The following is a 16158-nucleotide window of genomic DNA, read 5'->3' as shown; positions in this document are numbered from 1 at the left end:
AAACATGGTCTAAGTTGGTACCAATCATTTAAGGGCTGGTGTACTAAATAGCTTTTAAATTTTTTCTAGTAAAAAAAATAGGATGTTGTATGAAATTGCAAGATAAATATGTTATACAACTATTTTGTCTATTAAAAGAAAAATGTTATTTTATTTGCTTTCGTTTTAATTGAAATGCAGTACATAATCCAGAATTAATATATTTGAACCAAGTTATTCAAATTGTGGGGAGTCACAAGTCACCAGTTTTTTGTAACTTTTATCACCACATAAACACAGTCAGAATCCTGAAGATGCCAAGCTTGGACATCGAACAAAGGTAAAAAGACAAGTGTTGGTGTGGCCTTACATTTCCTTTTTTGTTTGGTAGGCTGCTCAGCTTTAAGATTTAGCTGAAGGTGACAAAACCAGACCTAAATGTCTAGCTGTTTAAGGAATTAGAATATTTAGTATTTTATAAATATAATTGGCTTAGAAGCTAGATGTACAGATAATCTATACTAATATTATAAAGCTGAAGAGTTTGTTTGTTTGTTTGTTTGTTTGTTTGAACGCGCTAATCTCAGGAACCACTGGTCCGATTTGAAAAATTCTTTCTGTGTTGGATAGTACATTTATCGAGGAAGGCTATAGGCTATATTATATTATCAATAACATTAGGGATTCTTACTAAAAGTCCAATAAGGTAACCCAAAGTGTAAAAAAATGACCCGAAAAAATCCTTACACAGCGTGCGCTGCGAAACCTATTGATTATAGAACAAAACAATGTACTACCACTTTGCAGAACATATAATTGTCTTCAAAAAATATTGCGTAACCATATGTCTAACTATTGTAGTTATCTCACAATTAGTGTTTTCTTTTATTTTTTTAAATAATTAAAATGCCGTCGCTTCAAAAACTCTTTATTGTGTACCTTGGTATTAATCCTTATCAAAATAAATTACTGCATATTCAAGACGAATTCAATACCTTTCTAAAACTTTTTGAATTATTCAATTCGGACGTTTCATTCAAAAGATATAGCAATATTTAAAATGTATTAGTGTTGTAGCCAAATAAGTTTTAAGTATTGCACGCGCATGTATGACTAGCATTGAGGACCTAATCTCTAAAGTGTACCCAGATATAGTCCATATAGAAAACAAAGACTACCAGTGGATGTGTCAAAGGGCAATATTGGCAGCTAGAAACAGTTGCGTTGATGACATCAATAACATGATACTGGGTAAACTTACAGGAAATAGTGTGAACTACAGGTCCATTGATAAAGTAATGGATCAAGAAGATGCGGTACATTATCCACAAGAATTTTTAAATTCTTTAAATCCGAGTGGCCTTCCCTCACATTCACTCAAATTAAAAACTGGCTGTCCAATTGTGCTGCTAAGGAATCTTAAACCACCAAATTTATGCAACGGAACCAGACTCCAAGTAAAATTCCTTCACGATAACGTGATTGGTGCTACAGTATTGACTGGTCCAGCAGTAGGGAAAACAGTGCTGATACCTCGCATACCTATGATACCAACAGATTTGCCTTTTCACTTTAAGCGAATTCAATTTCCGGTGAAGGTATCGTTTGCGGTAACAATTAATAAGGCCCAGGAACAAACATTTAAGTACGTAGGAATAGATTTACGCCAAGAGTGTTTTTCGCACGGGCAACTATATGTTGCTCTGTCTAGATCTGGTTCGGGAGAAAATCAATTTCTACTTCTGCCGGAAGACAAAACTAAAAATATAGTTTACGCAGAATTACTTTAATATACCATTGGTTATGAGTGTTTTGAGAATAACCGAAAACTGTGCATCTACCATATTATCTCAGAAAGTCACAATACCCCCCAACAAAGTCCACGCGGACAAAGTCGCGGGCACTGCTAGTGTTTGTATATCAATCCTATACAAGCAACTTGGCAGGGAAAGCTAAATGGGATCATGAAAACGTTTTGTAGCATATTGCATTCATATAGCTGCAAGACCAAATGCAGCTTTTTTTTCAGGAATGTACCAAATTGAAAATAAAATTTAACTTCTAAGTACTTTGCAAAAAGATGCATATGGTAGCACTTAGGTCTGTGTATATGTGTATAAGGATTGTTTACTCAAACAAAACTATATGAAGATTTCTTGAAACAGTGTTGACTCGTTGACTGTAAGCTACTTATCTGAAACATTTAAATGTTTTCAAAAATTACTCACTTCTTTAAATATTTTATGTATATCCAAAGAGGATAGAGTTAAAATACATATAAATAAACTGTGTTGCTAATATTGACAAGCATGGCTGCTTAGTTAATATATCAGATTTTAATGTACTGGTAATAGTTTTTCTCATGGACCAGCTGGCACTAAATTTTTGCTGGGGAGTACTTTGTGTTTGTGTATCTTGTTACCTATCTTATATGGATACTGAATTTGGTTTGTCATATACTTATCTTCTGTGGAATGTGCTGTAAGGCTTTATGCTAATATGACAAGAAGGCTGGACCAACATAGTTTATTTGCACAAAGTGGTACTAAGTAGTTCCCCATATGCTGTAATTGTAAAAGACCTGCTGCCTTTTAACATTTTATGCATAACCATAGTACATACATAACTATGCAGTTTCATGGTTTTGAAGTGAAACTTCTTTACTGCCTGTAGAGTATGTCAAGGTGACGACTTATCAGAGCATAACTAAAAGTGCAATGATCAGAAGTGGGTGCTTGATGGCAGAGAGGGTTAGAGGGTATTATGAATATATTAAAGAGTCGGACAACTGCAAGACACACTGCAGGTTTTCCATTGCCATTTTTGTTGTGATTGTGGAACTCCAGTGTAAAACTCCATTGTCTACTTTATTGATTAGTTTCATCCTCAAGTGAATTATTAAAGTGTGAAGTATCGCTTCTAACATGCTTGGTGGCCACACTTTTTTTTTTTGTTACATGGTTAATGCACTCTTGGATAGTATTTTAGTTAACTCGGTTTTGATTTGATATGGTTGTATGTCACATGGTTATTGAGAGAAGCTTTAAGTGATGGAACTTCCGAGATTGTAGTGGGCTACGAACTATTTGGGAACTGACTCAGTGCTCATAAAGGTGAGTCATGCCAGAGATGCCCACGACCCTAGCAACATGAGTGTGATAAATGAGTGATTACTGCCACCTAGGACCCCAATTTACTTCATTAAATAACTGGTTTAGTGAAGTGTTTTGTAAAATTTTCTGTTTTTAGCGTAAACTGCCTGCTTACGCACGAGTGAAGCAAGCTCGAGTGCCAAACGCCTACGACAAAACGGCGTTGAAACTTGAGGTGGGAGACATCATCAAAGTTACCAAAATGAATATTAATGGTCAGTGGGAGGGTGAGTTGAATGGTAAAGTGGGTCATTTTCCATTCACACATGTTGAGTTTGTGGATGCTGAGAATAACACAGGTAATGATGCTAGCTAAAATTAGTCAACACCCTTGTCAGCAGTTACACTTCCTGGGAAACTACTAAATGAAATAATTGTTTTGACACCTGTTATTTATCGAGAATGACATGAACTTACATTTATGACATTGGTTTTCAAGAAAATTTATATTCATAAATTTAGTGTGCTTAATAAGGAGATGTTGAAAACAATTTCTGAACAATTTCTGGTTGTCTGATGGTGGTGTTAAATTTGGATCAACATAATTGTGTCCCTACATATATCTGCACAAACTCTGTATTAAGATAAAACTGAACTAAGGTTATGAATGACTAAATCATTGCTTAAATTCTGTGCGGCATCGGGGGACAATAAGAACTATTGTGTAGGAGATCTGTGCTTGCTGCTTAGTAAAATTTGTTATAATATAAGACTGAAGGCTAAAAGTTGTATTGCAGATAAATATATATTAATTTATATATTTATTTGCAAACATAGTCATGATAAATTGAACACTGACAAGATATCATTTTTTCATTAATAAATACAGATCATTTTTATTTGTAGGTAAGCATTTTTGCAATTAAAACTTATATTTGCATAGAACTGTATTACCGTTCACTTTTTATGCAACATAAAAATGGTTTTATCTTTTTTAGTATATCAAATGTATTTTTCAAATGAAAAGGTGCAAATGTTTATCATATTTTGATTGCTTTGTTTTTGTCACACACTGCTTGCTACTTGAGTGTGATTATGTTTGTCTAATGAATAATTTTTAATCTTTTTCATGCAGTATTTTCATAGATAATAAATTGTAATTTGACCGTATAGTGAAATCAATGATTTAAATCAAATTCAGTTTTATTTTTCTGAAAGAAAATCGAAGCATATATATTCCAAATATTTAAGTTTATAAATAAATACTAAATGCTGTAAACAGTTAAGCATTTTTGAAACTAGGATCTTCCATTCTCTGGCTGCAGGGTGAAGAGAAATTACTGCAATGCAAGTAATGTAGATTAGTGGCATGTATTCATTTTGATCTGGTAACATGCTAGCAAAACAAAGAATGTTGACAACACATCATTTATTATAACAGTAGTGACTGGCATTGTGTAATCTTTAGTGTAGTAGTGGTTGTAGTCTTGTAAGCTAGAACAGTAGGTGTAATGCAGTTATTGTAATGATTAGGCAGTTTGTAAGCTACAGAAGAAGTACAGACATGTATTTGTGAATGATTTCCGTAGTAAAGTCAAATGTATATACATGTATTTGTGAATGATTTCCGTGCTAAAGTCAAATGTCAAAACACCTAAGCTCAGCTTGTATTTGCAGTGAGGCTAATGTTTTTCATTGTGTGTAAAAATTTGTTTAGTGAAGTATAAAATGTTTGAGAAATGCTTTTTAGGTTTTGGTGTTTTTTTGTGTGCATAAAAATCACAAGTAATTCATCTGTACATTTTAAATGAGTCACGTGTAATCTTGTGTTTGTGTGGTATGGGTTAGTTCGGTCTTTCTTATGCACTTGAGAAATGGTTGTGACAACAGTTGACATTTTAATTTTGTCAGATGCATTTTGACTCTTATGATTCTATACTAAGACTTGAAACAAGTAAATCTTGAATGGCTATATGTGCACTTAGCTAAATTAAATCCTGAAATAATTGAACTTAGTAATTCAACTGTAATCTCAGATTTGCACAAATTCTTTTTGCTTTTTATGTCATATACTGCAAAACCATTGGAATTTTTTTTTTCCCAGCAAGGTTAATTAGACACAAGGTTGACATTTAATTACAGCAGAAGCTCTTTATGATAAAGTTGTGCTCTATCTCCTTTGGAGGTTGCATCTAGTTTGGAGAGAGAGCCATTGGTAGCTGTGTCTCTTGTTGGGTGGGAGACTGAGGTACGATTTTGTTTTTACAGGAGCCCCAAAGCAAGCAGTTTTTGGCTGAAATTCATTCCCTCATTTTACTTTTGTATGTTGCAAAAATGTAAAGTTTATTCTGTAGGTTATCAAAATGGAAACAGGACATATAAAAGCCATTATATCAGAGGTGCGTTTAAAAATAATGTATACCAAGAAGTTTTGTCGGATGCACATAGTTAAGATAATATATATATTTAAGAAAACTCCAACTTATTTCATTCTGTGAGAATCAATCCTCTTACATATTTTATTTCATTCAACATTTATAAGTTTTATTTTTGAAACAAAACAGTAGAAGCTTGAGAAAAGATAATCTGAGCTGTGAAGGTAAACATCCTGACAGCTTTTACAATGCTAGGGGTGTGAGGTTGGGTTAGGTGTTTAATCCACCAGAAAAAAAAAACCATGTAATAGATTATCTTGCTTCCTTATTCCAAATGCACACTTAGCCAAATGTTTATCACCAGACCTACATAAGTTTCCATATTTTCATCACGTTATTGTAGAAACTATCCACCAGGCAGGTAATGCCTTTTAATAAGTTAGTATACAGTAATACTACACTGTCATAAATGTTAGAAATGAAACTGAAATATATTTACTAGAGATGTGACTGAAATAAGATTTTACAAAATCTTTATATCTCCTATCTTGATGGAGGAGGCATGAAAACTGACAACTTTCACGCCTGCTTTATGCTCTGTTTTACATACGTTATTAGTATTTAGTCTTTCAGTGTGCTGACAGTTATTTGTATTTAATAATTTTACTACGGTTCCTTTTCACCCCCTTCCACTCTCCCCTCCTTGCATTGTGCTATTAGTCAATAATGCCGGTGTTAGTTTTGTCCCTGATCATTCAAGTTAAATCAGGTTTTTGAATGTAAATAAGCATTTTATTATATTAATAGCTGTATTTTATTATTTCTGCATGTTTTGTATTTGTTTAGAATAAGTTGAAAATGGAATATTGGGGTTAAACAGTAAAGTAATTGCATAGAATAATGAATTAAATTTACTCCCCTCAGATTTTACCACTGCATTTCAAAAATTTAACCTTGGTCATTGTCAAAGCTTGTCAACATTACATTTATATATATATATATATATATATATATATATATATATATATATATATATATATATATATATATATATACATATATATATTTTTTTTTTTGCAATAACAGTATAGTTTTGGTTTATTTATTGAAGTCACTTTCATGAGGATAAAGGCAAAAAAAACATGTTAAGTACAGTACACATAAAACACTTTTAATGGCCCAGTGACCCAACTGAAAAAAACCTGTAGTTGTTTCCTGTTGCCCCGAAATACAAGATGTCCATAAAAGAATGTCTCAGTTTCAATGGTATATTATAACAGTTTAATTTGAACTATTTACAACAAATCATATATCAAATTGAAGGTAAACTAACCTAGTTTTTTGTTACAAATGGTCAATATGTTCACATTTAGTTATACGGCACACATCCAACCTAAAGTCCCATTCTTTGCACTCTTTGGTCAACAAGTCCAGAGTCTCAACTCAGCGAAATCATTAGGTAGCGGCAGAATGTAGACACAATCTTTTATATAGCCCCAATGGAAATAAATTGCATGGCTTTATGTCAGGTTAACATGGAGGCCGGCGTAAAAGAGCTCTGTTTTCTCGACTATTATGAACAATCATCTGGCTTAAAGCATGTAGCAACTGTAATCGGTATGGACTTCAAACAAAATGCACGTTGAACTGAAATTACGGATTCACTCTTAGCAAATTGCAGACCACAAAATGCTTCACGCTCAAGAGTCACCATTTTGCATGGGTGGGGCTTCAAGCGAGAAAACAACAAAGCAGTTCTCGTGCATGCGCTTATCTAATACTGCTTGAGTTGCTCTTTAATTTTGACCTTGAACCAACTCTCTACAATGCTTACAGTTGATACTATTAAAATTTGTAACTGGGACATTCTTTTATGGACCCTAGTAGGTATCAAGAAATAAATAGTCAATTAAAAAAATTTTCATGTGGCAAAAGGCAGGAAAGTAAAAAAAAAAGGGGGGGGGGTGAGTTAGGTTCTGTTATAGCACTCTTTGGGACTCCAGATAACTGGAGTAGAATTTAGTTTAAACTGAAGGGGGGTTAGGCCTTATCACCTTGGAATTTTCCATCTTTTTACTATAATTCTAATTTTAAAATATTTATTTAAATTTTTGGCATATCAAGTCATAGAGCAATCTCCCATACATTCTGTACCTTGTTGCAACCACATGTTTACAGACTCTAGTTGCAGTGAGAAAATAACTTATTATTTCACGCGAGCTTCTACAACAGTCATGATAATCACACCAGTTTACAAGTATTAACTTCAACAAATAAGCAAAGCTCTGTCCTATGCCATGTTAAATCAAAAAATCTTGCATTAATGCTTCATTGCAAGCAGTATAAATATATTTAAAATTGCAAGATAGTGAGCCGGTTCCCCTTAGAGTTGTGAACAAAGGGTTTTACTGTACTATTCAACTTGAATTATGGCATAGAATATGTTAAGTCAAGTTTGCATCTATCAGAGAAGTAGTAGTTCCATATACAAATGTTTAATGCTGTAAAATGAAATACGTTAATTTTTATGTGCTTTAGAGTAGAAGTTACTTATTGAATTGTCCAGTTTTTATTCCTTTTTCTTTAAAAGAGGCAGCATGAAATACCGCCAAAGCAGTTATGACATAGACAAGCAAACTGTTAACATTATATAACTGGTGAAAAGAGCCCAAGTTAAAAAAAAATAAAAACATGCCTTTGATAACAAGTATAGTTCTTATTTTTACATGAACTAAAATGACTAAGTAAGTACTGAAGTATTTAATTTAATTTTCAGATTGCTCATTCTTAGTTGTAATATGAGTTAAACAGATGCATGTGATTTTTATTCAAACAAATTGGTTTCATAGAATTCAGGTTTGACATTTGGTATGCACAGTTAGTGTTTTAGATTATATCTTTATTCATTTTATATATGTTTTTGGTTAAAAATTATTTCCTGAATACTACATTCAAACAGTAAATGTATTTAACTTTTAGGTTGAAGCAATGTTTTCAATGTAGATGTATCTGTTTAAGTGCTGAGTATTTTTGGCGAGTCGAGAAATTATAGATTAACTAGATACACGTTGCTCAAGTTTATATAGATACAATTTTCTGTTGAATGCAATTGTTCTATAAAGCTATCAAACTTACAAATATTTTGTATGTTCTGTGAACAGGTTTATATTTCCATATTTCAATGATCTTAGTGTGACAATTTTTCGGATAAGACAGTGTAAAGATGTCTAGTAATAGCAAGCACTGTCACTGGCATTATTATATAAATTATGTATATACTAATTTATTTATTTTTACTAACTTAAACTAATAAATTTCTTAATAATCATGTCTTTTTGCATGCAGTTCAATATAATTGTGTTGCATTCTGTAAAATAATACATAGTGTTAAAATAATTTCATGATCTAAATATTATCACATCCTAATTAAATCATTAAATGAAGTGCCATTAGCTAAAAAAAATATATATATGTACAGTAATGATGTATAAATTCACTATAGAAACTTCCTTATTTTTATGAACTTACATTTATAATGATATTGATAACCTCAAAATTAATTTTTACATTTTATAAACATGTTTATGTATTGGGTAAAATTTGTTATAGTTTTCAAGTGCTGTACACAACATGGCTGACTCATTATTGTTTATGGCATAATTTAATGCTTGGAGTCTAAAGTATAAAAAAATAATAACATAATAATTTTATAAATTTTAATTCCACTGGTAACCAATAGCAGTTATAAAATTAATAATTTGCAGCTCAAGGGGAATATATATTTATGTCATATAACTACAACTTCTTTCTTATTGTTCTCAGAAAACTTTTTATTGTTTAGTGTGTCTGTAGTATCAGTATTTTACAGGGGAAGAGTGAAAGTGGTATCAGAATTGCTAGTTTTGATATTGTGGATTTATAAATATAGATCTATGATTTGATTTTTAAAATTTATATTAAAAAATTAAAGTTTTTTTATTTACTTTGAATCCAAAATCAATTTTTTATTGGAGATGTGTCAATTCAATTTTTAATACGCCAGGAAACTAAGTTGAGCTTTGGGAAAATAACTCATAGCTCTATCTTACTACCATTTTTTTTAAGCTGAGCCGAACTTGAGCTACCAAATTTTCAAGTCCTAGCTAATACTACAACCCTCAAAAAAATTCAGTATTTTGTAATCTTTGAAATATTGATAGAAATTAATTTCAGAACTAGATTCAGCCCTAATTTGTGTTCTTTCTCAACAAGTCACAACAAGACTAAACAAATCACAGTCTGAAAATTTTTTTACCCCCTATAGATATGCAGAGGAGAAAATTGACCACTCGTTGATGGTTACATTTTTTTTTTTGTTGTTTTGTTGTGTCACTACACTTTTGTCTATCATTTAATTGGTGTAAATGGGAGTAGCAGTACTGTGGAATGAACACTGAACTCAGTGTGTAAAGTGCACAGAGTGCAGACTAGTGCATAAACATACATCCAACTTCAATGAAAATTTTTAGAGATATTGATTCCAGGAGCATACTCAAAATTTCATTTAGAAGGGGGCAAGATAGAACTACATTTCCCACCATATGCTTTCAAATTCTTTTTTCATTTGTTGGTAGGAATTATAGATTTATTATGATTTTGGGAGAGATATATTCCCCCAATTCACATCCTATGCACATGCCCCTGATTGAGTCGTAACTTCTAAAGTACTCTAACAACCCTTAAATTTATAGCTAACATAATCTCAAATGTCTCTTTTTTTGCTTAAATGTACATGTTATTTCAAACATATTTCTGTAGTTGCTTGTACAGAAAGTAGGTTTGAACATCAGAGGCTCTGCTTAGGGTTTCGAATTTCAACCCACCTCTTACGTTTTATTTATTCAGGAAAAATAAGTTAGTTTAAATTTTCTATATAGAGTGCTAAAGAAGAGGCAGTAATAAAGGAGATGATGTGTATGTGAGTATGTTTGCGTTTGTGGGTGGCATGTGGGTTGCTTGGTAGTCGGGATATCCAGTGCGTTTTGCTAATGGAGCAAGGGTTATGAGTAGAGACAGTTGTTTTCGGTGAAAAAATTTGCACAATTTCGTTACTTTTTACGAGATGATTTTGGTATATTTTTCGCTATTTTATCAGAAGTTTTGTCAAAAATTTCGTTGATTTTAAAATTGCAATTTGAGGTTTATAAATATAAGTTCTACGTGAATGTGTTTAATATGTCATTTAAGAGTATAACTACACAGTTTGTCTGCATTGTTCAGGTTTTAAAAGATGCATATATTTACTAGGCCTAAACATGTTACAAAGCACAGTACTGGAAACTGTTTTAAAAAATTTACTGACAAAAAAAAGCTCAAGTCCTAACCTAAAAACAAATAAGTTACATCTATTTTCACCTGTGGCTAGGTTATATCAACTTTTTCCAATAGGTGCTGTAAAAAACACCACTCGCAGCTATATGAATATTTCAAGAGTAGGTAGGCCTAACAAAATTTATTATCGTAACGTTCGGTTTATCTGCTCTAGAATGCACAAAACTGCTAAAATATCGTACACTTTAGCACCTACCTGCAATGTACTTGTGCATCTATTGACGAAGTTTCGGGTCATCCAGTTTTTCAATCGGCATGTGATAAAAGCTCGAGTTGTTGACATAATGAACTCATTCTTGTCAAATTTTGCTTTGTTTGCCATCAACAAGGCTGATTCCAGCGAAACTTGCCTTTTTGCACCGGGTTGTTAACTATTCTTGTTTTTGTTATGCGAGTCACTGTTTTTTATGTGTTTCATGCATGTCTTTCCGTTGCCACTATATTCTAACGTTGCAGTACTTGCACACGAGAATTTTTTGCATTTTGTCAAAGATATAGAATCCTTCGCTCGCAAACTCCGCTGCCCTGTCAAATGCTGTCACAACCATTTTAAAATCAATGTTTTACAAAAATAAACAGAGCAAAAACGTTTGATTACATCCACGCCATTTTAACAAACTGTGGCGAGTGGCGACTCTGGCAAGATGATAGGGTGATACGAATACGACTTCCTAGACTATCGAAAGACGTTAACAATCGATTATAATCGACTGCTGTTATCGAGTCATCAAAATATGGACGTTTAGCTATTTTCAGTGTGTTTTTTCGTAATTTTTTTTGTTATTTCTCTAAGTAATCGATAATTTCACGTTTTTAAGTTTATGCATATTAATTTCGTTAATATTTCGCGCATCGCGAAAAACACCTGTCTCTAGTTATGAGTCTAATACCAACCATTGACATAAGACTCATTTACTAACACTGAGTTGTTACGTAAAAAGTTTGGAGCCAACTATAACCCTGAAGGTTTTGTTGTCTTAAGCATCTGTTCATAAAGGCCCGTCTACAATAGCAATGTCCTAAACTGTGTCCGAAGGACACTCGTCGCTGATTGGTCCACGTGACCCTCTGACGTCATGCGTCAAGTGGGCGAAGGTCCGAACCTACCTGGTCCGAAGACATTCGTCAATTTGAACTTTTTGTCCCAACCTGTGTACTTCGGACACAGAAAAAGAACAGAACACTCACTATATTTGAATTTCCGGTTCCCGTTTGAAAATGTGGTGTTTGTTTTTGTTATTGAAGGAAATGGAATGTGTTGTAATTCAAGAAGAGCAAGACGACTAAATTAGTGCTGTTCGATTGCTGTGATATGAGTTCATTTTTCAGCATTTACATTTGCCACTTTGCCTTACTGAATAAATATATAAAATTGAACTCCCACAACTTTCAAAAGTTCAATCTCAAGCTACAAAGCATCAAAACAATAAACAAAAACATTTTGTTTGGCACATTTACTGCGCTCTGGTAGCAACTTTAGAAATCAATACATTCGGACATCGGACATCGCAATTGTGGACAGGGCAGTTTTCGGTGAGACAATGTGACGTCACTCACATTCGGATAAGGACACGGATCACGCACAGGTTCGGACTATTGTAGATGGGCCTTTACTGTGTAACACAAAACCCTACCTTCACCCTTTGCATGCAAGGATGGCTATTTGGATTTTGGCGCGTGGTGAGAAAAACCATTATTGATGCTTTTTTCCCCAACTATAAAAATTCACCACCCACAACTATTTCTTGTTAAAATGTTAAGATAGCTAATAAAGAACTTGTAGTGTTGTTTGACAACTATATAAAAGCAAAGGTTTAAGTGTTTATAGATTATATTCCTTTGACATGTAAAAAAAATATGACTAGTGATCAGTTTAAAAATTTTAATGGACGAAATCATATTTGCTGACCTTCCAAGTCTAAACTCTAAACGAGTTAAGTGGTTATATGGTTAAAACGATGAAAGTTTCTAAAAACCATTTGAGGGGTTTGGCAGTGCATAAGTATAAAAGTAAGGTGATGGCTCCAGGTAGGCTGCAAACAACTTGTATAGACTGTGCTCACAAATTTAGTCACACATAATTTTTAGTCAATCCCTTCACCATTTCCTGCAAAATTGTGATGCCTAAACAGTTACAGTCATTGAGAAGCTGAGAACCCACATAAAAATGACAATAACAAGTTGCACACACACATAGTGAACATTAAGTGCCTTGTAATTTTTCCTATTTGATTTTTTCTTTCTTTCTCTAGCCTAGGCAAATTTTGTTTGGTCACATAAGTAAGCAAAATAAAATTACACTTAGTGAGAACACCTAACTTTGTAGGCGACATTTTGTACACATCCTACCCTTCCAAACAAGTTGGGTTTGTGTTCCCAAAATAGCCACCTTAAAGTTTATCGTATTCACTTGAATGCAAATATTTTTATAGCGCATATGTTCCACTGTAATGACGGAAATGTAAATACATTGAGAAATCAAAAAAAAAAAAAAATGGCAACACTCATGCCTTGTGAGAATTCTTAACATTCCTAGCCTCTTTTACACTGTACCATATTTATACTTAAATTCACAAACATCAAAATATCTGGAAATATTGCTGTTATTTTTTGCTTAGGTGTACCTAAACAATACACTTGAATTACTGTTGGGTATCTGTACTTTTGTTTTATTACACTACCTTGACATTCTTATATTTTCATTAGTACTTTGTACACTTCTGGAATATGAAGACATTGCTAGACCTTGCATATAATATTTGTGTGGAATTACTCTGGAAAGCACCACATAAATTTGTATTCAATTTCTATGGCTTTTTGAACAAAATAAACATTGCAACTCATACATGTGAAGGGTGGATTTACGATTGAGTGCTTAATTAACCGTAACAATTTGTGTTCTTAAGTAATGACTATATGTATACATGTATAATGGATTATGATATTCACGTAGTATGAAAAAAATAAGAAATAAGGAATAGTTAGCAACATGTTAAAAGACAAGATAATACTTAAAAGTTAATTGAACTGTATATTAATAGTTCTTAAATCATAATTTTCATTTTTGTGTTCTAAATCTGGAAATGGCTTATTTTAAAACATTTCTGATATATAATTGCCCTTTCTCGAGTCTGAGAAATTGTTTTATTAGTTCAATATTCATATTTTTAACTGAACAGCTTCTTTATGTTCAGTAATTTGTGCAGAATAGAAAATTTTCATTTGAACTAAACCTTTAATAGGATTTATATATTAAAGCTAAATATTTGTGATTCTGATTCATGTACAAATTTAAATTATAGTCTATGAGATCAATTGATGCATTTTAAAGGTAAATAATTTTTATTTGATTGGTATTTTAAATACATAACCCTTGTCAACATAAATAAAAATCCTACATCTATTTTCAATCAGCAACAATTCTTTATGAAAATGTATTTCAAAAAGGAAACAATATGTACAAAGAATTGCTTCCATTTAAACATGGAAACATTCTCACCCTTTTTCACTTGCTGTATTTAATGGCAGCCTAAACATAAGCTGGAAATTTGCAGTATAACTTAATTGTGAGCTTGTTGGCACATATGTTTAAGTTATAATTTACCAGTAACTCAATCAGAAACCCAGCTTAAGTGTGTGTCCACATATTTTATTTTATTTGTGTGTGAAAGGTTTACTTTCTTTAATTTTACTGCAGTTATTTTTGAAATTACTAAAATTAACGATACGCGATACAACTTAGCATTAACTTAAGCAGTGGGTAGAAAACAAATATCAACAATGTGAATTTTAACATGTTACTACATTAAAGCATGATTAATTAAAATTTGTTTTGTTTTAAGCCTGGTATGGTTCTACATTTGTGTGAACACATTGCTAATTATTTTACTTATTAAAAAATAGAGCATACAATCCCAAAGTTACATTTAATTATTGTAATATTTATAATTATGTCAATAAAAGCCACCGTGTTCTCCATACAAAACTTAATCTGGCTTGTACAGTCATGTTAATCAAATGGAGTAATACTTTTCTTCTTCTCGAGTTGTAACTGTACGATTAATTTCTGTCTTTGGCACAGGTTAATAATGTACATTTTTTTATAAATTTTGGTTTGGTCTGAATGGATGATTTCGTAAAACTTAATCAGTGAAGGGAAGTTCTGAAAATACATTAGCAATCTAATTTATGTGTGAAAGACCTGCTCTCTTCACGTAACAAATTTTTTTTTTCATACCTCATACACAGGCAAGTGATGATAGAGTTATTCAGTAAAGTCTGGACTTTGATGGGTTGATCTAATTGAAAAAGTACCTTGTAAACTATTGATAAGTAAAAATGTTTTGTTGTTGTCTGTCAATTCTTTTTTTAGTTGACTGTAATTTTAAAGTCCAATGCAAAACACTGTATATGTAAATACCACATTTTAAAATACCTCCAACATAAATTCTTAGGATAATGGTTGTGATAAACCGTATAATGACAATGTTAGAATCTGAGAAAGTTTGGTCTTACATAAATGAGTTTCACTATGCTGCCCTCCTAAGCAAGAAAGCCTTAACTCCAATAAACCAAATTTTACAGGAGAGCAAAAAGAACATTGTTTCTTGGCCAGACTATACTAATTAATATTTGCACAATTTATTACATTTATATGTAATCCTTAGTATGTAAAAGTATTATTATATGGTTTTTAAACATATTTTATATACAGAATGTATTAAAAATGGAGTTAAGGTGTTCATACCTAGAAAAAATGGTTATACAGATATGTACTTTTAAGGAAGAAAACCTTATCTCCAACAAAACTTATTGTCTCACTATCAGAACGAAAAAGAAATCTAAATTTACTGTGAACATGTGTAAGCAGCAATACAATTACATTAAAAATACAAATAAAAAAAATTAATTTAAATGTATGCAATATTAACAACTAATACTGGATTTTGTTATCAATCATTTCTAGCAAAAACTTCAGAAAACAAACTTTTGATTACAGCATGCTGCATAGTCATTGCAATGTGATATAAAGTCAAAAGTTATGGTATTGTGTTATGTACATTTCTCATTCATTACTTATCGTCAGAGATACACAGATCTGGAACATTGTTTACAGGCAGGTCTTTCCAAAATTGTCTGCGACTCTCTGGCATGAGTGGTACAAGTTTTTTCAGTATATCTTGTTTTTTTCTCTGGGCAGACACCTCTTGCAGATGTTTTGAATGTTGGAGGTTTCAAAGCAGTGGACAGGCCTTTCTTTGTCATGAAGTCAAGGATTCTTGTTGGGGAAAATTCATCATAACATGACTTATATTGTAGATTGTTGTTTCCTTTTTCTGCCT

The 16158-nt window shown here is 32.2% G+C and overlaps 1 protein-coding gene across 2 annotated transcripts in view; it reads left to right on the top strand.

Moving 5' to 3' along the window:
• The window catches only part of LOC134529277 (adapter molecule Crk), a 150356-nt gene that overhangs the window by 47479 nt on the left and 86719 nt on the right, over positions 1-16158 (top strand). Inside the window, exon 6 of one of the 2 annotated variants that reach the window (XM_063363173.1) lies at positions 3229-15054. The exons of the other annotated variant lie outside the window; for it this stretch is intronic. Coding sequence (XP_063219243.1) covers positions 3229-3447 — 219 coding nt within the window. The 3' untranslated portion in view covers positions 3448-15054. Of the gene's footprint in view, positions 1-3228; positions 15055-16158 lie in introns of those variants that run through there. 2 annotated transcript variants of the gene reach the window in all.

The sequence above is a fragment of the Bacillus rossius genome, chromosome 2, assembly GCF_032445375.1.
Source record: "Bacillus rossius redtenbacheri isolate Brsri chromosome 2, Brsri_v3, whole genome shotgun sequence".
Lineage (NCBI taxonomy): Eukaryota > Metazoa > Arthropoda > Insecta > Phasmatodea > Bacillidae > Bacillus > Bacillus rossius.
This window is presented reverse-complemented; position numbering and strand designations above follow the sequence as displayed.